Here is a 24,075-nt window from a genome sequence, read left to right on the forward strand (position 1 = left end):
GTTTTGGCATGTGGCGCCACCTACTGCCGTCTACCAATCATTGCACTCAGTAGAGTCTCAGGGTTGCCAGTTATGTCAGAAAACGAAACCTAAAATACTTGGGCATTTTGAATTTGAATGTAGTAAGCGTTTTTGGCCACATTTTTACATATGGCACCCTTTAAACAATTGTTTGGGAATGGTGAAAAATTAAAGGGCAGATCATGATGCCTAAAACAAAGCCATTTCCTAATAGCATTGATTCGGCCAGTTATACTTTGAATAAACAGTTCATTTCTGCTCCTCCTCCTCTTCTCCACATAGTTATATCATGTTTCATACAGTCTGAATTGTGCCTTTGCGTCCACAAATGGTGAACGAGATGTGAAAGAAAGAGACACCTTTAAAACATTAGGACTTCATTTGCCACTTCAAGTCGATCACATTATGATTTCTATTTAGATGTTTTGTTTGTTTGTTTCATATTGTGAGCAGATGTCACTCTGTTCTGAATGGTCTCAAGTGTGCTGCTTTCCTGGACTGTGCTCTGCTTCCCTCTCCTGGACTTAACCTGCAAGTAGCAATGTTTGTGCTCACGCTGTCAGACGAACAGGATCAACTATCTATGCAGCAGGATTATGCAGATGATTAATGAATGAATGAATGAACAAATGAATAAATGCACTCACACTGTACAAACACTTGTGGAAAATGTGTTATTAATGTGCTGTACAATGTAAAAATAAAACAATTACATTAGTATCAGTCTCCATTTACTTTAAGACACACTGAAATTATGAGGAAGGATTCTTTAATCTGAGCAGATTTATTGGAATTCAATCAGAAGTGGAAACGGTCTTTATTAACAGGAAGTGTATTTTTTTTAAAGAATTCTGAATTTAGAATTTGGAAATCGTCCATGTTTCATATGGCTTTCATTTTTTTCAATTAGATTTTCCTAAAATTGTCAGAATGATACTAGTGCTGTTATTAGTCCGACATTATTTATAGTGTAACTATTAACAAGAAGTTTCTACTTCATTCCATTTTGAATTCAAAGTGGAAATCGCTTTTATTTGTTATTATTCACATGATCAAAATATGACATCTTACATCATAATTTGATGTAATTTATTGTTACTGATAGATGATCTACTATCAATAACAAGTTGAATATGTCGTTGTAGTAATTTAAATGAGCAATATTTAAATTATAATCATTTCAGATGTGTTGATGTCAAAATGTTTTGTTTAATCACGTAATTTAATCTCTGTATTTAAACACATAAATCTTAACGACAGGCTGACTGGTTAATTGAACGCAGTACGTTACGCTGTTACCGTAATACTTAGTATATACTCGGAGGTATGGAGTCTGACAGGGCTTGTTTTACGAAGTGGAGGCTGGCTTTTTTGGGTTACTTTATCTGTGTGATAAGTGGTGCATGGGAGGCATCTCTTGCGCTCTCCCCGGAGCCTTGTGAGGCCGCGCTGCAGGGGGTTATTATAATTTATTAACAATTAAATAATGTACTTGAACAATGTAGCTGAACTTGTCCTCCTGGTCTAAATGGTACGTCGCTCCATAATGCCAAAATAAAGACCGAGTGAGGCAGAAATGTGACAGCACTTGGCAGGAGGCTTCAGAGCATTGGCAGCTCCAGGTCTGCTCCTTGCGGTGGCATCAAGACGGGCGAGGAAACCCCGAGGATCAGGGCCTCCTGTCCGGATGACACCAGTCGGAGCCAGGCGCACCGCTCTCCTTAGCTAGCATCGGCTAAGCTAACATATGTCTTCCCTGAATTCGGAACTATTTTAAATGGATAATTTAATTCGAACAACTTTATTTGAGGTGTGCGGCAGTGGGAGTTGTTGATGAGTTTGTTGACGGCAGGGGGGCGAACGACATCCTTTATAGGACCGTGATTGACCGTGATGACTGCTAAAGCTTCTCCAGGTAAGACTCCACTTGATGCTAACGTAAACGTTAGCTTGCTCGCTAGGTGGCTAGCTGGCTTAGATAACCTCCTGTGCAAACTTAATTGTTGTTTAGCAAACAATGACATCGTAGCTGCTAATTAAACAGACAAATCTCCGATTTAAATCGATACGTAACCACTCGACAAAGTGTGGCGACATTTGCGAGATTTTTAATTTGCATATTAGCATTTGCCAACGCTAACTAGCTTGTTAGCCAAGTTTGAAATTCGTCAATTTTTTTTGTCATTAATCAATAACGCCATACTTTTTGGTCCACTGGCTGCAATGGAGCTATATTAACAGAAGCATAACTGAGATAAAAGGGGACCAGTGGCTTTGTCACTAAAGTTGACATGAAGCTAAGCTTCTCTCCAGCTAGGTGTTGTCTCCTGACTAGCGTTGTTTGTTGGACAGTTTACAGGTCAACATTAACCAACCTTGAAAAAACTTTGACGTTAATTATAAGTTGAATGCTTATTCTTTATATTCCAATGACTGTCATGACAGTGAATCTCATATGCGCTCTCAGGTCACTCAATCAATAACAAATAATTCATTTAGGGAGACCCTGACATGTTGACATGGTCAATGGCCCAGTCGTTTAATATGATTAGGGCAATCGTTTAAAAGGGTTGATCAATGAGATCAGAGATTATAATTAGGTATTTCACCCAGTGTATCTCATATAAATTACTTTTGCAATGGTCGTGGGAAACCAGTAATGTCGTTAATCAGCTGATGTCTTCTGAAATCACTGCTGTGGTTTGACATTTTGTCCTTATTTCTCAGGGCTTAGTATAGCTAGTTATGTTGTCCTGATGGTTCAGTAAGTTGCATTAACATCTAAATTATCATAAACAAACATACCACAGCTATGTGTCATGTCCTATTCTCTTTTGATATTTCAATAAGAACTCATATGTTACACTTTTTAAAATGTTTCCTGTTGGCTTTCTTTGACTGGATCCGATTGAGTTTTGATTGCAATTGACAAAACAGCGAGGGAAATATATCAGCGTGACAATTGTGTTGTCTGACATTCAGTTCAGATAATAATATTATGTAAATCATAGTTATGTCACCTTTTGTTTTTAACCCAGTCTTTTTTATGCAGGGTATTAGTGTCTAGTGCACTGATCCCTACCTGTTGTGTGGCACTAACCTAAATCAACTAGTCACTGTTTATTGAGTAATTGTGTCTCTTGTTCTAGGCATTATGGAAGGAATACATAGCCAGGCAATAAGCCTGGACCCGCGCAGGCAGGAACTGCTCGAGGCTCGCTTCACGGGAGTCGGTGTGGCTAAGGTTTGGCATCTTTTACTAGCATGACTGTTGAATGCTAAGTGTGGATTGTTTGTACAGCAATTGCACTTCACATGTAAGCTGCCTCCTGCAGCTTTGTTTTAGTGGAGCATGGTCTGATATCTGGTGGGTCCACTGCTGATACAGTTTTCCAACAATTATATACTGGTCCTGGTCCACATATTAAAAATTGGCAGAGGTTTCTCATGATTTGAAAAGTTGAATAGTTTAACTAAGGACAATCTCATAAATAATGCAATGTATATTTTACTTCTCCAATATGTATTTCACCATTTTCAACAGCCAAATTATTCTTTTTTGCATTGTTCATTGTGTAAGATAAAAGTTTTCTTATTTGTGTGTATATGCAAACACAGACAGTGATACCTATATGTCTGTGACTGTCTCATATCTGCTGACTTTTTATCGGCCAACCGGTAAAGCAGTCAGGCTCTGGAGACCTGTGATACTGAAATAGCTGCTGCAGCTCTCATCATTGGTGAATGCAGAACTGCAGCGCTGCTGGTGAACTGGGTATTACTGTGTGGGTGTGCATCTGAGAAAATGGTAACCCCCTTGCGAAAGAAATCACTGTCACTGATGCTCTGGCCTGTTGTGTGCTCTGAAATAAAATGGCTCGCTGTGGTGTAAGAGAGTGAGTAGTTAAGCTGTCGTGGCGGTGATGATGATTTAGTGTAATGTACTTCATGAGAGGAAAAAAATGCTATTTTTTTGGCTGCACGTTTGACCTTGATCAACAGAAAGCTGGCAGGCCTTAAAAACATTAGCCTCTTGCACCAACCAGGCTGCTGATTGTTGTCTCACCAGACTGCATTCTGCATGTTTATGAATGGTATACACAATACTGAATTATTTAATCATAGATGTAAAATTTTGATAAACAGGGATGTATATTATAATGCCTACAATAGTGTCTGAGTTTATTCTTAGTGAATGTCATCTTTGGAATCTATATCTGTATTACATTATCTATGTTGTACCATAACGGTACAATGTCTCTATTTTATTTTCTTATTTTAAATGAAAACTGTTTTTATAACCACATTTCCATGTATACATGCAAGCCTCTATTTGCAGAAGTAGCTCATGACTTATCAGTCAGGTCTGATGTGTCTGGTCTGTCCTCCAGAGTTCAGCCAACAGCGAATCATCCAACCAGTCTCTGTGCAGCACAGGATCTCTGAGTGACAAGGAACTGGAGGTTGGTTGTGGGTGTGACAGTCACTCAAAATGTCAAGTGTCATCCATATTCAGTTCTTTTTAGTATGTGCACTCTCTCCAACTGTCATTTTGATTGTGATTTGGACAGGTGGCAAAGAACAGTATTTTTTATATATACTAGAATGTGCTAATGTTTCTTAATGTGGCATTCTGATAGGCTGTACTACTAGTATTTAAACACATTTTGAAGTGCCAGTATTTTAAAAAGGGTAAGAAAACCCATAAACAATCTGGCCGTGTCAGTGAAGTCAGGGAACACGCATGCAGAGTCCTTACAGAAAAAAAATAATTACTCAAATCCTATGTGCCTATGACCTTGCTGTGAGGAGACACTGCAGAGTAACTGGCCGATGAATAGCATAATTTGTCTGTGAGTCATTAATTAATCACTGCGAGAACAAAGAAGCTTATTATTATGATTAAATGCCCTTTAATTTAATTTTACCATTTGTTTTCCATTGGCATTTTTGTGATTTGTTATGTGGTAAATGGGATGAATTGTGTGAAAATCTGAATCTAAACCGTGCCACTTTTCTTCCCTTTATAGACGCCTGAGAAGAAGGTCACTGACCAGAGAAGCAGGAAGAGAAAAGGAGACCTATATGACAGCAATAGCCAGGGTGAGTCTAATCTGGAAACTGAAACAGAAATATCTCTGTATTCATTTGGATTAGTTTGGATTAGAAAATCCTCTTAAATTCCTCTTTGTGGTTTGCAGTTTTATGTGTATATGCTTAACAACATATTAGAAGATATTTTCTTGCTTTTTATACCTGTAATGTTTTTTTTAACAGGAAAAGGAAGAGGACACAAAATAAGTGATTATTTTGAGGTAAGTACACACTAAATTCTGCTTTTCCCGTCACTGTGCCGTGCATTGTTTCAAATCACTCTCTCACCCCCTTACATTCCCACTGTGCCAGTATGGTTCCTCATCAAACTCTCTCTAAATAACAACTCTATCTTCTTTATCTCCGTCTTGTTTCCACACTCTGTTAACTGCCCTGTGGCCAGTTTGCTGGTAGCTGTGGCTCTGGCACCAGTCCTGCCCGGGGCATCCCCATGTTGGTGCGCTCCTCTCCACAGCACTCACTGTATAATCTCCTGGTGAGCACCAGTTTCCATCTCCATAGCTCTCTCCTGCTCCAACCCTCAATTTGCTGTTGTTCACCAGATTTCTAATCTGTTGCCAACATGAAATATTGCGTTGTCAGTTTTCTTATCACATCAGATTGTTCCAAAAGGTGTATTAGGCAGAATCGCGAGAAAAAAACATACTAGATGACTCAAAACAATACATCTTGCACTCGCGATGAGACTCGCTTTCCATTGTTTGTAGTGTAGGCAGTTGTTGCCATTGCTGCAAAATAGGTGTCTTTGCAGGTGCTTGGTAGAACATGAAAACTCAAGAATTGTACATCATGTTGAAAGGTTATTCTCGAACAATGGGCAATGTTATTAATACTGGGACATAAAAGGAGAATTCATTTTCAGCCTCAATATACCAGGGAATTATTTGTTTTTGTCTATAGACTTGGTTGAGTGTGTTTATATATGGAAATAATGGAATGGAAGAATCACATTTTAAGATTTAGTCTTTGTTTCACTGTATTTACAGGCTTCTCCTCTCTTCAATCATTTTCATTCATCCTATGTGAAGATAACATCTTTTCTCATCACAACTGCAGAACATTTTGTTACCTACTGATCCATAATGACTTTTTCATAATAACTACTCCAGTCTCTTAAAGCAAATCACTGTATTTGTTTGCAAGAATGATCACTGAACATTTTCACTATCGTATACCCTGTGTCTTATAAACAGAAGATGTTAAGATATTGCTTTTGAATAGTGGGCAAGTTAATTTCTAAAGCTATACGTGTTAACCAAAGCTTTGTTCATTCAACTTTGTTAGTTAGGATTAGGCTGTGTTTTAGCACCCTTTTTAATTTTCTTAAGTTTTCTTTAATTATCATAAGCTGACTGCACTATGTAATCCAAGTTTTTAGTTTCTACGTTTGACTTTTCCTTCTGTATCTCTTTGGACAGCAGTTTCAGCACGGCAGTCCTTCGTCCACTGGCTCAGTCCTCACAGACTCTTCGTCCTGCAGCTCTGTTAAGACGGCACCAACACACTCGTGCTCACACAAAACCACCCAGGTAACTGACCGTCTGACCTGGATCTCCTCTTAACCTGAACTTTTTACACTGTAAGGCAAGGCAAGGCAAGTTTATTTGTATAGCACCATTCTTACACAAGGCAATTCATAGTGCTTTACAGGCAGGAAATACATTTGAAATTAAAACACAATCAATTAAAAAATCAAGTAAAGAAATTAAAACCATTTAAAACATCAAACAATTTAAAATCAAGCAGAAATTAGTGTAATATAAAATCATTTGAAATTTAAGCAGAATAAATTCAAAAATCAATTATGAAATTAAAACATTAAACAACTTAAAATCATGCAAAAAAAAATGCAATTTAAAATCATTATTTTAAAATTATTAAAATCATTAAAAAGGAGAGTTAAAGTGGTTAAAATTGGTAATATTAGAAAGCTGCAGTAAACAATAATGTTTTTAACCCTGATTTAAACAAGCTGACAGTTTGTGCACGCCTCAGGTGTTCAGGGAGCGTGTTCCACAGGTGAGGACCATAGAAGCTAAATGCAGCTTCGCCCTGCTTGGTTCTGACCCTGGGGACGCTGAGTAAACCTGTCCCTGATGACCTGAGGGGTCTGGACGCTTCATAATCAATGAGCAGCTCTGAAATGTATTTAGGCCCAAGACCATTCAGCGACTTGTAGACTAGTAGCAGGATTTTAAACTCGATCCTTTGACTCACAGGGAGCCAGTGGAGTGATTTAAGGACAGGTGTGATATGGTCCATTTTCTTACTGTTGGTCAGGACTCTGGCAGCAGCATTCTGGATGAGCTGCAGCTGTTTGATTGATTTTTTACTAAGACCTGTGAAGACACCATTACAATAATCTAACCTACTAAGAATAAATGCATGAACAAGTTTTTCCATGTCTTGTTGAGACAGAAATCCTTTGATTCGTGCAATGTTTTTGAGATGATAATAGGCTGATTTAGTGATGGTCTTTATGTGGCTGTTAAAGTTCAGGTCTGAGTCCATAACTAAACCAAGATTTCTGGCTTTGTCAGTGGTTTTTAGTGTCATTGAGTCAAGTTGGTCACTGACCTCAAGCCTCGCATTTTTGGGACCAAAAACAATAACTTCTGTCTTTTCTGCATTGAGCTGGAGAAAATTCTGGCCCATCCACTGATTGACTTGTTGGATACACTCACTCAGCAACTGTAATGGACCGTAATCATGTGGTGACACTGTAATATAGAGTTGTGTGTCATCAGCATATGAGTGGTATGAGATGTTATGATATTCCATGATCTGGGCCAGTGGGAGCATGTAGATGTTGAACAAGAGTGGCCCAAGAATGGAGCCTTGAGGGACCCCACATGTCATCTTTGTTCGCTCAGATTCACAATTGCCCAGTGAGACAAAGAAGTCACTGTAAGCATGTTTTCTCAGTCAGAAGCACCATGATGTGTTTTGGATGTGGAGCACATTTTATAGCTGGTTAATATTTTCACTTATACCTCTTAAAAGAAGTGGGGATTTTCTTCACCTGTCATTCAAGATTTTAAAGTGCTTTATTTATCATTCCAACATGCAGGCATGAAAGAATGAAATACAGCACTCAGGGCCCATGGAAACATGATAACAGAATATAAGAAATAAATTGGTCGAATTGAAAACGTTGATTGTGTTTTTTATCCACAGTAATATGTTATAATAACTTTTCAGACAGCATTCGGAATGACAATTGTCTCCATCCAGGAAGTAGATTTTTTATTTTCAAGAATTACTATGAATGAGGAACTGTTCTGTTGAAACGTAAAAGCAGTTTCACAGAGTGATGGCAAAGTGGAGTGATAAGAACCAGTTTGGAGCAAATGTAGGTACAGTAACTGCGTTATAATTTCTGCCCATCTAGACAAATATGCAGCTCTGGAGTTTTCAAAACTAAAACAAAGCCAGCAGCATTTCCAAAGTTTTTAGCTTTAAGGGGTCAATGTTGATGTTGCCGGAGTTCGAAAGCACTTGCAGGATGATGCAACATCACACATTGTCTTGCCATGTCATAAAATTACACTATTTGTATGGGATGTAGATGCTAGAATTAAAGGTCAGATACCAAACAAAACATCCAGCTGTCCTGGCAAATTATATTTATTTGGCCTAATTAAAGGTCAACATTTGAAGTTTACATCTTATCCATGAGACACCTCTGTCAGATTTTGGTGAGTTTGAGGTGTGTGTTGTTCCTCCCTGCTGCAAGGAGTGTTTGCATCATTTCAGTGAATGATGTGTTTACATTTCGCTTGTTTTTAATGATGCCCTCCTTCCCCAGTCAGAGCTGACGCTGCTGAAACTGACGGCACTGGAGAGGAACAAACACTCTGACCTGGAGCAGAAAGAGGGGAGGATAGATGATCTACTGAGGGTAAGACGAGACGATGTATAAAATCTGTCTTTAAATCTGAGCATGTGTGACGTCAAACATTCTCAGCCAGGATGCACAAAGGAATCTAATGAGAAAAAACATCTGAAAATGAATATTTGAATTGACTGGCAACAAAGCAATCTTTTAATATAGATCCATATATCAGCCCTGCTCACAACTGTCCTTAATAATCCTACTTCTTGTCACTACAACCCCACTCATGAAGTTGCAGCTCATCACAAATCATGTGCTCATTAACTTTCAAAATCCATTATTGCTCAAACTGGTTTTTAGTGTAAAATGATGATTGTCGCATCTTGCCTCGACTCCTTGCTGTAGTAAGAATCAGTGACGGTGTTTGTTTCGGCAGGCTAACTGTGACTTGAGGCGACAAGTGGACGAGCAACAGAAGATGCTGGAGCGCTACAAGGAGCGGCTTAACAAGTGTGTGACCATGAGCAAGAAGCTGCTAATTGAAAAGGTTGGTACATGTATGTGTGTCTGACAGACACTGCATGATATACGTACAATTTGTTTTATTATGTATTTGACAGTTTTACACATCTAAATACTTTCCTCATTCAAATTGGTTTGTTTGTTCAGTCCCGAACTGAGTTGTTATATCTGCCACAGAAGTTATGTTCTGTGTTTGTCCATCTCTCTTTGTCTGTATCTAACTTTTAGCAAGAAAATGTAACTTTTCAGCTTTTACTCCAAACTAATACGTGAAACGTGGTTAGAGGGTGGGTTGTAGGGCTGTCACTTTTTGCACAATATCAATGTTATTTTTCGAAGATATTCATCTTCATGCACACAAAAACCTGACGACAGTATTTATTATTTCATTTACTATTATATTCAAATTCAAATTAACTTCAAGTGCTTTACATTGAAAGAAAAGAAAATGATAGAAACCCCTTAAACATCCCCACTTCCCGCACCCTCATGTAACGCACACACGCATGCACATGCTACACCCCTGAGCACTGATAGATACAAACCACGGCCATAAGGCCCTGGGCTGGGACTCCCGGACTATCCGGGCCCGGACAGCCCCCAGGACAGGACCCCTGCAGGCCGGCCAGGCCTCCTGGAGTGGCGGGCCCCCATGTGGAGAGCTGAGGGACAATAGATAAAATGAGTACCAAAAGAAATAAAAAAAACAAAACATAAATGAATGTTAAACCTGTAAAAAGCAGCATTAAAAATAAATACGTTCATAAATAAATAAGTAAATGAATAATAAAACATTTAAGAGAAAATTAAAAGACAAATAAAAATGATAAGACGGCATAAATGAGCAATACTGGTAATACCAGTCTGTGATGACTATTTTGCTCCTTCACTCGCATTTTTTCCCTAACTATTTTCTTTTTTTTATTACTTTTTTTTTCAATTTGTCAGGAAAATGGGAGTGAAAAAAAATTAATATTATGTTTGCCATTATATTATGTTGGCTGCAGGCTTGCCTCTAGTTCCTACTCCCTCTTCCACTTTGTCTCCTCAATAAATACTGCATTTTCTTTGCACTACTGAAGAAATGCAAAGAAAATCCAAAAAAGTTAACCCTTTTGTAAATGTGCTTGAGTCATTTTTATTCATTCTTGATATGTGGTCTGTAGTCAAAGCAGGAGAAGATGGCTTGCAGGGACAAAAGCATGCAGGACCGCCTGCGCCTGGGTCACTTCACTACAGTACGCCATGGAGCCTCCTTCACCGAGCAGTGGACAGATGGATACGCTTTCCAGAACCTCATCAAGTCAGTAAAGCAAATACACAAACACATTGATGGTTTGTCCATGCTGCTAACAAGAATGTTCACACCGAATTGTTCTTACGTGTTCTAGGCAGCAAGAAAAAGTCAACTCACAGCGTGAGGACATCGAGAGGCAGAGGAAGCTGCTGGGGAAGAGGAAACCTCCACCCATGGCCCAGACGCTTCCACTCAGCCTGGAACAGAGCAAGAGAAAGAGCAGGAACAATGGCCAGGAGAGTGAAGCGTAAGATTCTCAATAAATTACATTTTAAAAACAACAATTAGGACAAAATATAAGTAGAAGACAAGAACAATCAATAATATAATAAATTATGAACATGTGCAGTATTGCAGAGAAAAAGAAAAATAAGAGAGAAAAATAACAAGCAACTCCTTTTATTCCGTGTTCAAATGGAGTATTAAATAAGTGTTAACTTAACAAAGAACTACCCTTTCTTTTCATTATTTCTTAGATTTACATTTTCATTCATTTTTTACTGGTGTTAAAGGCAGTAAAACAGGTGTTTCACTGGTGTGGGAAGAGGGGAAGAGGGGGAGAGAGAGTGTGTGTGTCCTGAATATTGATCATATATGTTGAGATATTTGTATAATTTTATCAGATCGGATCCGGAACCGATCGTTCTTATCAATTGCATCAATTTTCAACTGCATTTTTAATTGTTTCTTTGTGTGAATTGTAATGTTTTTGACACTTGTTTTCATTCTTTCATTAACATAAACACCATACATTTCATTTATTATTTGTTATTTGAAGTGAGTTTCAAGGTGGTTACTATATTTTTGCTGTATGTCACCAGGTTGTCACTGGCAGAATATCACGAGCAAGAGGAGATTTTCAAACTACGAATTGGTCATCTAAAAAAGGTACACACTTCACACATAATTTTTGTTAACTTGCGGTTTGTTTTTGAGGCCGTTGTCAGCTGAAGGACATGGTTCATGTTAGAGCTGTGTGTGTGTTTGATTGCAGGAGGAGGCAGAGATCCAGTCAGAGCTGGAGCATTTGGAGCGAGTAAGAAACCTGCACATTCGGGAGCTGAAGAGAATCCACAATGAGGACAATTCTCAGTGCGTATCATCCTTGTTTAACCTGCCGTACAGCTGCTCTGTGGCGCGTCTTTGCACTAAATTCTATAAAAAGTCAAAAATGTTGAGGCATATTGTCTTCACCTGCAGGTTTAAAGACCATCCCACACTGAATGATCGATATCTACTCTTATATTTACTTGGAAGAGGTGGCTTTAGTGAAGTTTTCAAGGTAAGTTTGCTTCTGTTCTATACACAGCTCCATCATGGTGACATCATCATACAACTTGTAACACCTCCTGTGTCAACTTCAAACATTCTGGTTGTAGGTCTAACATGTATGTTTTTGTGTGTGATGTTCTTTTGCTAGGCTTTTGATTTGACAGAGCAAAGATATGTGGCGATTAAAATCCATCAACTCAACAAAAACTGGAGGGAGGAGAAGAAAGAAAACTACCACAAGTGAGTCTGGACATAAAATGACACCATTGAATTGGCTGATTTGTGATGTCTTTATGAATGAGTGAATGTTCACCCAATGTATTTATTTTTTTCAGACATGCTTGTAGAGAGTACAGAATCCACAAAGAACTTGATCACCCAAGAATAGTCAAACTTTACGACTACTTCTCACTTGACAAAGACTCGTAAGTTCTATACTCTACTAAGTGACATATAGCAGGTGTGCTAGTAAAAATGTAAGCCTGGATTGGGGTTTCGTCATTTTCAATTATCTCAGCAGAAGTTACACACTGCAGCTTTAGTTATCTTTATGCATATTGTTACATTGGTGGCTGCCATCATGTGTGCTCAACTGTGATGACTCGCGGCACTCAAATATGCTCCGCATTAAAATACTCAGAAATGACCCATCTGTGGTGTCTCGCAGGTTCTGCACAGTGCTGGAGTACTGTGAAGGCAACGACCTGGACTTCTACTTGAAGCAGAATAAGCTGATGAGCGAGAAGGAAGGCCGCTCCATTGTCATGCAGATAGTCAACGCTCTCAAGTACCTCAACCAGATTCGGCCGCCCATCATCCACTACGACCTCAAGCCTGGTAGACATAACTTTTTTTGTTTGTGTCCTTGTTGGTTACAACCAAATTTGGCTCTTCAGAACAGATTCACAAGTTAACAAAGTTGACACCATAACAGAGTGATCTTAAAATTTAAGTGATAGTCATAGTTTTAAATTGTAGTCCCATCAGTTACCAACTAGGGATGGGAATTTCACGACGTTTTGAGAGTCAATTGTCGAGGTCCACGTGTCGGCAGCAATGCTGGGGTGGAAACTATTCTATGGTGTACTACTTCGTTTTAGGCTCAAAAACATGTCTGTAATGTCCATTATTGACCATCAAATCAGCGATAATAGAAAAAAAAAAGAAAGAAAAAAAAACGGAGCTGAGAGTTTTCTCTCTGCTGGCACAGGTGTGTCGCCAGACGGCTCAGGTTTTTGAACCTGCGCTTGTTGTGTCTGCCAGTGCAGGATTTTGACTGGGTGAGATGCCGTATTCATTTGTGTAGACGGCTTATTGTTGTGTCCCCCACACGCACACACACACGCTTGGACACGCACAGCCACTGGAGAGAACAGCTGTCATGTAGGCTTACGTTACAAGTGACTGGCCACACACTCATCCTACAAACCAGCCTTTGAGCACCACGGACAGCGGCCGAAGCTCCGTAGTTACCTTACCTTACAGACCAGCCCTCACCTATTCACCTCCGCAACGCGCGCACCATCTGAGAGCGCAGGGAGCCTGGACAGCAGGCTCACCTTTTCATACACAGCTTCCTTAACCTCGTTGGTCGTGAACTTTACGTGTTTGTACACTTCGACAGTAACAAACAATGACATGGAACGTAACACAGTAGACAACAATGGAGGACATCCAGCAGCTTGTTTTTTCCTACTCTGTTTGTTTCAACAAGACACCAAGCTTTGTATGAGATTAGACTGCGGGCGTTGAAGAAATGCCGGTCTCAAGGGAGTTATTCTGTCGCCTAGCCAGCTTCCTGTCGTGGGTGGAGCTTGTACCAAAAATGGAACAGTTGGGGCCTGTTGCTTTGATATTATTCCTAATGGAAATGTAAAAAAAATTGTACCGTATCAAACCATTCCACTTTGACAATATCTTTAGTACATTTGCTGCTTTATCTTGCTGACAGACAGCATTTTCTGACTGGAATCAGAATATCCATAAATTCTATCAGCGGTTCTCGTTTCCCTGCTGGCAGCTATGAGAGCTTAGCCTTCTCAGGCTAGTTCTAACTGTTTCTCAATACTTGACAATCCATTATAATTTATGTGTATTAGTTCGACTTAAAATAATTTGAATGTTTGCTGGCGTGTGTGTGTGTAGGAAACATCCTGTTGGTTAACGGCACAGCTTGTGGAGAGATAAAAATCACAGACTTTGGCCTGTCTAAGATCATGGATGATGACAGCTACAACTCAGCAGATGGGATGGAGCTGACCTCGCAAGGAGCAGGAACCTACTGGTACATAGACGCACATTTCACACCAAGCAACAAACGTGGCTGCAGACAGTGGGAGTCATGTTGTGGGTGTTTGTCTTCCAGGTACCTGCCTCCTGAGTGCTTTGTGGTGGGCAAGGAGCCGCCCAAAATATCCAACAAGGTGGATGTTTGGTCAGTAGGGGTCATCTTCTACCAGAGCTTGTATGGACGCAAGGTAACCACTCTCCTGTGCCTGTAGCAGTTGTTATATTTTCATAAAATGTAATGTTAATAGCTTCCATGTTGTCTCTTTTTCCAGCCATTTGGCCATAACCAGTCACAGCAGGATATTCTTCAAGAGAACACTATACTAAAAGCCACAGAGGTGCAGTTTCCCCCCAAACCTGTGGTCACCACAGAGGCAAAGGTGTGTACTATCCATTTGTCTTCTCCTTTTCTAACTCCTACTGAGAACTTGGTTGGTTTGAAACCAGTGGAACACTACATGGATGTCTTTGATTTCAGGGTAGATGCTTAAGGGGGAGTCCAGGATTTAAGCTTTCCTGTTTGCCAGAATAGTTCATATTGTTGTGTATTGTCGTTCCGGTTTTTTAAAGTGTAGTTGTGTAAGGTGCTGACACAAAGCACTGACCAACTGCATTGTGAGTGGTTCCAGCAGCTCGCTCTTCATGACAACATGGCTGCCAGTGGGGACATTATGCCACAATGACATAACATTTGAAATACTTTATTTGGATTTACCTAAATGACACATTTAGCAAACTAGGCAACATTAGACCCACAGCTCGTGTCCTTGTAAGCTAAAGAGAATACAGATGACAGCGGCAAGTACAGTTTTTTTGTTAATGAATAATTTATATTATACTTAATTCAACGAAGTCGAGCACGATAAAAAGCTTGCATGAAAAGCCTGTTCTATCCACTGAGGGCTTTGCAAAAAACATCTTGGAACCATTGAATTATGTGCTCTATCACTGTTAAAATACTACAAATAGTGAGCACTGTTTAGCCATCTCTGTTTGAACATTTTATTTTCTCTTATCATTTTTTAGTCAAAAGGAACCATGAGTAATTTTCTTTGTGCTCATAGGCTTTCATTCGACGTTGCCTGGCTTATCATAAGGAGGATCGTGTGGATGTGCTGCAGCTCGCCAGCGACCCTTTCCTAAAGCCTCATATTCGAAAAGCCCTGGGCAGCAGCACAACTCTGGCTCCTCCTGCTCCCTCCACCTCCAGCTGCTATGGCAGCAGTGCCTCCAACTGAAGCAAATCAAACTGGGATAAAGTCGCAGTGAGGGCAAAACCACACACAAGCAGGAGACACTTGATTGTGAGAACGGAGAGCATGATGGGATGGAACAATCCTGTTAGTGTAAATGGAACCAAAATGATGGATGGATGTGGTTATGTAGCAGCAAATGTGGCCACCACCATCATCCATGTGGTAAAAATGAATGGCCAGTCTCTGGCTGTGGGCTCAGTAGAACCCAAAGATTTGCTCATATGCATGCACTAACAAAAACTATGGTTCAATTCAAGGGGCTTTAAAATAGAAAAAAAGATAACTAGTAAAAGCACCTAAATTATTGCACAACTGACGGGCTGAGTCGTTTTCCATGTGTGGAAGATCAGAGTCCTACAGTCTGGAGGGTTTAGAGGGTGAGTAAATGAAATGTCCTCCCATTCTGCTTGACGTGCATCATCTTAACTATTTCAAACTATTTTTCATAACTAGTTTGAAATATAAATGCATCCCTTTAGGTTTGAACCTGGCACTTTTTAGGAAGGGCTCCTACAAGTGATGAGGAATAACCAAAGTTTACAGCATTGATGTGGCAACAGTCAAGGTTCTTCAATGAGTTAATACAGAAGAGGGCTGAGTCTGAGAAGAGTAACTGGTTTTGACCCGTTTTAAATATTTTACTGAATAACTGGAAGTCAGCGTATTATTTTAATTGTTAAGTCCATATTTTTCCATGAAATTTACTCCCTCTAATGTTTTTGTTAACCTTAAAGGGGGGCTGACTATGAGTGAGTGTTGTGATGAGAGGTTAGAGTCAACAGAAATAATTAAGAAACTATTAAAAAAAAGATTTGGTTAACTCCTCTGTGTCTTTTTTGGCTTTGGAAATGTAGAGTGCTCAGATATTTATTGTCAATCATACTTAAATATGAAATATTTAATTTAAAAAAAAAGAGATGTCCACCCTAACTGTTTTTCACAGCTTTAAAATATTTATTAACTCAAGTCTGACCTCTGAGAACATCCATGATATCAAAGACAGACAATTTCATGTGATGGTGCAGAATATGAACGCAGTTGTATCAGTGCACCTCTAAATAACATAGTATGCAAGTGGGAAATGTGGGTAACGAGGTTAAAGGTTAAACAAATACTGACGTACTCCACTGCTGTTGAATACGAAACTCCTTCCTTGACTGCGATTATCATACCATACTCTTGTTTGTATAATCACTACAAATATATAATACAGATGTTCTCTCTTGTATAATAGAAAATGAAAATAGACAGTTGTGCAGTATGACAGGAGACTAATTATAACTCAAAGTGGTGAGATCTGAATTTGGAGAAGATTTTTTTTTATACATTCTAGTGTGAACAGATCCAAGTTTCCTCTTCTTAATAAGTGAAAAACCAAAAAAACAATGTTAACGTTCAGACACTGCTTCATGTTTTTTGCACTTCCTTTGGCTGAATATCTAAGAAAGATTCACGATGTGGGATGTGCACGACTCAATAATAACCCAATTATTGTCCAGCAGGTCTATCTGTTGTAGAACTGTGAGGTGACCCAGGCCAGGCCCCACTTCAGGTTGGTGAGCATGAACTTGAGCGCCTTGGTCCACTGCTCCTCTGAGTTAAACTGAGTTTTGATGGAGTAGGAGCCACCGCTGCCTCCCGTGTCCTCAATCTTGCCCTTCTCCACGTCCATCCTGAGACATAGGTAAAAAAAAAATGAAGTCCAACAAATTGGTATCAATATGATAATTTACATGTTAAAAAGATGGAGCTAAACATCAAAATATAAAAATAAAGACAACTAAACACAGTAATATAGGAATGATTAAATTCAGAATTATTTAAGCAGGATTAAATGGATAGTTTGGTGACTAAAAGCTGGAGTAAACGGCTGACATTATAATGTTAAAACTGGTTGCTCAATGTTATAGAGATAGAATACACCATCCACCCATGTTTAAATTGATTCCACTTCACCACACTTAAAAGAAATGAACTTATCAATCTGCTTAATTTTCTTGACGTGTCTCTTTCCCTTCACTTGGTTTTGACATACAGCAGCTGGTGCGCAGATATTTCACTTTGTGGCACTAGTATAGATAATGCACCAGCACAATCCGCGAACTGTGAATTTCCATGTTGGGATGTCAAGTGTGGCTGTTGCACAAAGCCACTTAAATAAGTGTGTTAGTAAATATTGGTGTGTGGGGGCCACTCCTGAATAATTTAAAGGTGTACATAGCCAGGGTTTTCCCAAATGCCCTATATTTGCCTCAACAGCACAATCAAAGCAGACAAACATTCAGTCCGAACACATTAAATTGAGATAATGGTTTTAGAATGCCATTAAAACTTCTGCAATATTTACGGCTGGATCTTAAAGCTGCAGCGCGGCAGGATTGCTTGAAAAATCATGCTTGTTGAGTCTCATCTCCATATTGTTAAATATTAAAGGACATAGAGACTCTCCGTCTTGAGACACTTGCACCAGATAAACACTGACGGATGCAAGTGCTGCATGTGTGACACATGACCCACAGACTATCTCTCATCTTTGAAACACTGTGCCGATACTCTCGTTAAACATTCACAACTACAAGTGTCTTCATTTGAACACGACTGTCCTCTCAAACGGCAAGAATGAACACAACAAAAGACGTATTTGTGAGAGCACTCCGTATGAGTAAGATCAGATGTACTTCAAATGATTCCCCCATATGGAAAATTCTGAAACCATAGCTGTCACAAATGTGTGGGTGAGATTTACACTCTTCGTACTTTTTTGCTTTTGCCTTGCTATACTAACAGGCTTCCTCCAATCCAATGGAGATGCAGAAATCTATTTCTTTCTCAGATTAAATGATAATAAAGGTTATTATGTAATTATTGAACAGTATCGCCACAAGTAACTCTGCTTCAAATAGCTGCGTATGTATGTGCATGTTAATGAACCAGAGGAAAAAGTAGCGTTTGCTGACGTGACGCTGGTCTGCAGGCAGCTTTCTGACCTGTATGGGAGGCAGAAGCCAGTGTCTCCTTTTTCCACCTCCTCTTTGAACTGCTGGACACAGTCGAGGAAGGCAACCATGGCATGGTCAAATTTATTGTCCCAGAAGAACCTCAGGCCACCTGAGCAGTACAGAGGAAGTTCCTGGGCAAACATGAGACAGAAAGGGAAAAGAAAGCAGGATTGAAGCCTAGAGGAGAGTTTAAATAATAAAAACAGAACAGCTGGTCTTCAGAGTACTTGACGCATTTATTACCTTGGACTTGTCTGACAGTGACTCTAAGTATGAGTGGTTTCCATATGGAACAAGACGATACCTGTGGCACAAGAGAGAGATATGGAAGAGAAGTTAAAACAGCACTAATTAGTGGGATGATTAGTGATATGTTGAAGGGGGAAAGATCATTCAGGATGTGTGTACCTCTGGAATCGCAGACCCATTTTGCTGGCCAGCGCGTGCAGCAGCAGCACAGTCTGTCCCCACGCTGCGTTAATCTCGTTCCACTCCACGGGGACGCTGGGAAGTCGTCCCAGGCGGAAGTTGTTGATGGTGCCAAACTGGCCACTGTGCCTGCAACGTGGAGAGAAACAAACTCTTCAGATTCACAGTCAAAGAGATCCAAATTTAATGTTGTCATAGGTTGGGGGGCGTTTATTATGGTTTTATGATGATACTGATGTAAATTTTTATGTGATACAATAAAATGCCATCTGCACTGCAGCACCAACATGGCTGATCGTTAAAACCAGCTCCCAGGACATGAGAGCTGCTGCTCGATGCCTGCCTTGCTGGATTTGTTTGTGTTGCCTCTTTAAATCCAAGTGAAAAGTTTATTTGAACTCATGGAGGCAACTGTGGATCTGTGAGGTGAAATTGCTGATTTTCTCGACGCACTCTGGGGCAGGGAGTGGTTAACAAACTTCACTTTCCAGTTAGAAACGCAAGATAAAGCAGCAAACATATCTTACGTGTTTACTTGAAGAGGTCATTGTCAAATGGATGAAATCCTTTTTTTGTCTGTTGTCACAGCCATATTTCACGGAGCTTATGTGCCCCCTCATCATGAAGACAAACTATAAATATAAGTTTGAAGGTATTTTTTAGATAGATAAACAAAACCAAAAGAAAACTTATTTGATAAATTAAAAAGAAATTGTAGGAGGGAGGGAGGGATGGAGAGAGAGTTTCAATTGGTGATGTGATGGCTCCTGAAGTTGTTATTTTTTAGATATGGGATAATTGGGAAAGGGTTCATTATAACTGGACCTTACAACTTGTTTAATATTAAATAAAAAAAGAATAATTAAGGCTACGTTTACGCTAGCACAGTTATTTTTTTAAAACGGAGACTTTCCCCTGAGTTTGTGCCTTTCGTTTACACACAGACGGCGATTTCGCCTCTGAAAACGATTCTTTCTAAAAACTCCGGCAAAAGTGGAGATTTTGGAAAACTCAGTTACATTTGGTTTTCATCATTTTTACATGTTTGCATTTGCAAATACAGCTCCTATATTACGTAGGGGAGCAGAGACGTGATGGGGCTCAGAGGTAAGCCAGACTGCGTCACCGTCAGCATCGAAAGAAAATATCAGTTTTTAAAATTATCCAGCTAGTGTAAACGTAGCCTAAGAATAACTACTGCTGATGTGAAGCTGAAACACATGGAAGATCAATGTTATCTGAAAATGCCATTTTCAAATGACAACATTTTAAAGATGTAGCTCAAGTCAAAGCTGATTGATGGAGAAGAAAAATGTCTATTCTCTAAAAACATAAAAAAATAAGGTGTGCATGCATGACTTTACCAGATGTGAAAGGTGGCATTGAAGACATTGGTCTTTTTCAGCCGGTCTAGCTGAACCTGGCAGTAACGCATCTGGTTGTCGACACTTTTCAGCTCATCATCCAGCTCCAGCTGCTGCCGCTTAAACTCACTGTACTCCTTCTGGTACCTTTAAGTACAAAGGGGGGGGGGGGGGTAAAGAGCCACAGCTGTTACGTGTTATTCTGCTCTCGCACTTCAACAGCAATACTGGGGCCACTTACTGTAGCTCCTCTGTGTCCAGCTGCTGAGAGTGGGTCCTGCTCTGAGACAGTTCCTGGGCCACAGCAGCCCTCTGCTCCTCCACTGACTCCAGCTCCTGGACCAGTGCCTCCTCCTCGTCCTTCAGCTGCTGCAGCTCGGCCATCAGGGTCTCCTCTTCCTCCACTTGTAGTTGTGACAGCAACTCCAGACACTGTCTGAAAATGTAATCACACAAAGTGTATTCGATTACACAATCTTAACAGTTTAAATGTTTTTTAGCCAACGATTGTGGGACTGAAAACCAACAGCATTTCCTATTCGAGATAATTGATTTTCAGCCTGGTATATCAGTCAATGACCAGTTTGCATTTTGCAACTAGTCATCTCTAATTGGCACAAGATAGGCAGTCAAACAGTCAAAGACATTGCCCACAGATATCTACCGGCGCATCACAGACTGTAATGTAATTTCAGCATTTTGCAATTAGATCCAAATCTGTAACATCTGCAACCTCAACCAATCTGAGAGAATAGGACCGGGAAGGAAAAGGAGATGTAACGGACAGCATTGCTCACAGCCTTCAACCTACAGGCATGAAACCAAGCTTAAATTAGCCTGATCATTCTCCAATGTCACTTCTCATGTGTGTTATTGTGAAAACACCTGCTACTAAGGGCTTGTCCTTATGAAAGATCGAGTAGTGTGTAACCCCCAGTAGCCAGACACTCATGTAAAACATGTAAACATTTAACTAACTTGTAATTCTGGCATTCGTTCTCTGTGATGTTGAGCTGTGTGTCCAGGTGGTCCAGCAAAGTGTCTGTACATTCTTCACACAGTGGATGGTCTACATCTGTCTGGCCTGACATGATGTCAAACAGATCACTGGTCACCTAAGAGAAAAACAATGGTCAACTCCTCTGCTATTCCAAACCAAAATTATTAGAGTGAAGTGACAAAAAGGAAATCTAATAGTGGACCTTTAGCCTGCGACTTAGATTTTCCATCGTGCCTCCATCTGAAGCTTCTCCAATCAGAGTGAAGCTGTTGGCGCTCTCTGTAGACATCATACTGCAAAGGAAGAATCAAATATTCCGTCAGGATATGCTGCGTAACCTTTCTGTCATCAACAGAGAGGAATTGCCATCGATATAAGAAACTTGGTGCTCACCGTGCAGGAGGGATGTATTTTCTTGACACTCCATCTTGCTTGTTTTCTACAAATGTCTCCTAAAAGGAAAGACAAATCTGACACTCAAATATACTTAACATAATATGTTCACACTTAATTATTTAGTATTTATTTATCCAAGTTAAGTTGGATGAGAGGCTAAACATGCTCTACAACTTGTATTGTTTGTGATCTGAGGAATCATTAAAGGTAATTTCATAAATGTGATTAATTACAGTTGAGATTATACAAAGATAGAGTGATAATGTGGTGCAGTGAAAGACAGAATCGTTGTGTAACGGAGATGTCCCTACCAGACAAGAATAACAAAATACAACAACACATCAGTATGGAACTGATACTGATTCAAAATCACTGGATCAGATATCAGTAAAAGAAAAAAGGAAATTCGCGTAAGCACGGTGAGCATGTGAAATATGTACACTTTATGAAGATAAACTAAGAAAAGAGTAGTTTTGTGAAAAGTGTATATCAGACTAACAATGGAAAATAGTCAAGTGTGTGATCACATGGAAAAGAGATATTGCTCCATCACTGACACCATTGCAGATACCGAGTACTAATAATAAAACGGGTCAAATGTCTTCATAGGGAAAACATGTTGTACACAGCACTGTGAGTTTTGAGTTGGACTTGCCTCAGGTGCTGTCTCCTCCCCACTGCTGTCAGCCTGTTTGCTGGGGGTCACTGTGACTAGCGGAGCTGTGGAGAAGGAAGACGGTGTGAGCATCATAACACAGCCTGTAGCAACACTTCTGATTGATTATTTATTACACACATACCAATAAGCTCGTGGATAGTGACTCGATCGAGCACATTGAAGGACGTATCCAGTTTGAGGGGCTGACAGCATCTCTGACACACGAAGCTGACCTGCATGGTTGTGCTCGACGACTTAGAGCCCTCCATTGCTGGCAACAGGGACACACATAAACAAAGAAGAGCACGCGGTAAAGCCAAAGCACAGGCAGCTCTTTTCCTCTTACACTGTAGCTTGTTGGGTAGTTAGCTAGCTGTTCGCAAGCTACGGCTAAGCTAACGACTAGCTTCACAGCTAGCGTGTGCGTAACATAAATATGTGGTGTAAAAGCATTATATGGACTTACTGGTGCTTGAGAAAAGAGAAAAGAAAAAAAGGCTATTGCATTGCAATTCTGGTGTGTCGATACCGAGTGTTTCAGTCACTTCTGGTGAAGTTTAGCGTGACTGTCGCATTTTAGCTCCTCGGGACTTGCCTCTCTACTTCCTTATTGTTGTTTACGTATGACGTCGAAGGAGGTCACGTGGGTTACTCGCGTCAGCCTCGATAAAGACTGATTTCTCAAGAGAAATCTCACTACTGTACACATGAATTCTTTTTTAAATGACATGACAGTATCCTCACAGGAATAAACCATATTATCTAAGGTAATTTTAGCTTGTTTTTTTAGATTTGCAAGATTACAACGCATCGAATAAACAGTAAATGCATTGTAAAATATAGCAAATGTAACTAGAACATGTGCATTTGTCCAGAAAATGCAGTTTGGAATACTGAGTCATGCTTACTTCTAATGCTATTGCCACGGATCTATGTGTATTCGACCATACCTGCATTTTACGTGCCCTGATAAAGTTGCACAAGAGTTTAATAGTTCAAAGGTATTAAAATAATACGACTATTACTACTAGTAGTACTACTAATTTGACACTGCTAATAACCAGTTGTTTAAATGTATGGTAAGTTATTATGGCATCCCAAAATTGTCGAATATTTGTCTTTTTCAAATAAATAAACAAAAAATAAATGTTAATTTTTATTATGGGAACTAAAATAAAATCGCATGTGAATTTTACACTTGTTGATGTTAACAGTATTGGCCCATGTCTTTTTTTTCTCAAAATGAAAGTGATCTCCCTCTCTGTAAATTGGTCTTAATCCCACGTGGACAGTACACGTCTTCAAAAACACGTATTCCAAATTATTGTGTTACCTTATTATACCCAAAACAATCAATAGAAAACCATAAAATAAAAAATAAGAACCGCTTCTTCGTCTTCCGACCACTAGATGGCACTGTAGCATCAGCAGCACACGATTAACAGAAGAAGAAGATAGTTGCGGGAAAACTGAAGCAGATGCTTCCTGTGTTGGTGACTGTCCAGGTTCATGGAACACAAGGTAAACACTTATACATGTTTATTTCACGGCATCAGACAATATTGTTTTAAAATATACCGTCTGCTCTTTGTCATCAGCACACGTGGGTATTTTGCGTGTTT

The 24,075-nt window shown here is 39.7% G+C and overlaps 2 protein-coding genes across 4 annotated transcripts; one reads left to right on the forward strand and one right to left on the reverse strand.

Moving 5' to 3' along the window:
- The first annotated feature begins 1,493 nt into the window (after positions 1-1,493).
- Positions 1,494-16,417, forward strand: LOC310939205 (serine/threonine-protein kinase tousled-like 2). 2 transcript variants are annotated; one of them, XM_083903889.1, is made up of 21 exons: positions 1,494-1,936; positions 3,171-3,265; positions 4,413-4,484; positions 5,052-5,124; positions 5,299-5,336; positions 5,519-5,611; positions 6,555-6,665; positions 8,945-9,037; positions 9,408-9,518; positions 10,660-10,796; positions 10,885-11,037; positions 11,612-11,678; positions 11,785-11,882; positions 11,991-12,072; positions 12,211-12,302; positions 12,398-12,487; positions 12,730-12,899; positions 14,208-14,346; positions 14,428-14,539; positions 14,624-14,731; positions 15,416-16,417. In XM_083903889.1, exons 1-21 carry the CDS (start codon positions 1,915-1,917, stop codon positions 15,587-15,589), a joined length of 2,130 nt encoding a protein of 709 aa, XP_083760015.1. In that variant the 5' UTR covers positions 1,494-1,914; the 3' UTR covers positions 15,590-16,417. The 2 variants fall into 2 exon arrangements, with proteins under 2 accessions (XP_083760015.1, XP_083760016.1); XM_083903890.1 differs by having other exon boundaries at positions 6,558-6,665.
- A 163-nt stretch (positions 16,418-16,580) lies between these two features.
- Positions 16,581-23,060, reverse strand: becn1 (beclin 1, autophagy related). Of its 2 annotated transcripts, XM_083904310.1 has the most exons (12): positions 22,920-23,060; positions 22,596-22,724; positions 22,451-22,515; positions 21,793-21,851; positions 21,602-21,692; positions 21,378-21,514; positions 20,641-20,835; positions 20,400-20,546; positions 19,015-19,164; positions 18,850-18,910; positions 18,595-18,737; positions 16,581-17,280 (listed from the first exon to the last, which is right to left on the reverse strand). In XM_083904310.1, the coding sequence occupies exons 2-12, from the start codon at positions 22,720-22,722 to the stop codon at positions 17,112-17,114; spliced, it is 1,344 nt and encodes a 447-aa protein (XP_083760436.1). In that variant the 5' UTR covers positions 22,723-22,724; positions 22,920-23,060; the 3' UTR covers positions 16,581-17,111. The 2 variants fall into 2 exon arrangements, with proteins under 2 accessions (XP_083760436.1, XP_083760437.1); XM_083904311.1 differs by lacking the exon at positions 22,920-23,060 and having other exon boundaries at positions 22,596-22,729.
- Between the last annotated feature and the right edge of the window lie 1,015 nt (positions 23,061-24,075).

The sequence above is a fragment of the Microchirus variegatus genome (assembly GCF_963457635.1).
Source record: "Microchirus variegatus genome assembly, chromosome: 17".
NCBI classification, from domain to species: Eukaryota; Metazoa; Chordata; class Actinopteri; order Pleuronectiformes; family Soleidae; genus Microchirus; species Microchirus variegatus.

Excerpts from the sequence above, each read along its gene's own strand:
- becn1 (XM_083904310.1), bottom strand. The coding sequence starts at position 22,722 with ATGGAGGGCTCTAAGTCGTCGAGCACAACCATGCAGGTCAGCTTCGTG. Across the intron at positions 22,516-22,595 it reads CACTATCCACGAGCTTATTG|CTCCGCTAGTCACAGTGACC; the intron begins GTATGTGTGTAA and ends CCTTCTCCACAG. Across the intron at positions 18,911-19,014 it reads ATGGGTCTGCGATTCCAGAG|GTATCGTCTTGTTCCATATG; the intron begins GTACACACATCC and ends CTTGTGCCACAG.
- LOC310939205 (XM_083903889.1), top strand. The coding sequence starts at position 1,915 with ATGACTGCTAAAGCTTCTCCAG. Across the intron at positions 6,666-8,944 it reads GCTCACACAAAACCACCCAG|TCAGAGCTGACGCTGCTGAA; the intron begins GTAACTGACCGT and ends CTCCTTCCCCAG. Across the intron at positions 11,038-11,611 it reads AATGGCCAGGAGAGTGAAGC|GTTGTCACTGGCAGAATATC; the intron begins GTAAGATTCTCA and ends GTATGTCACCAG.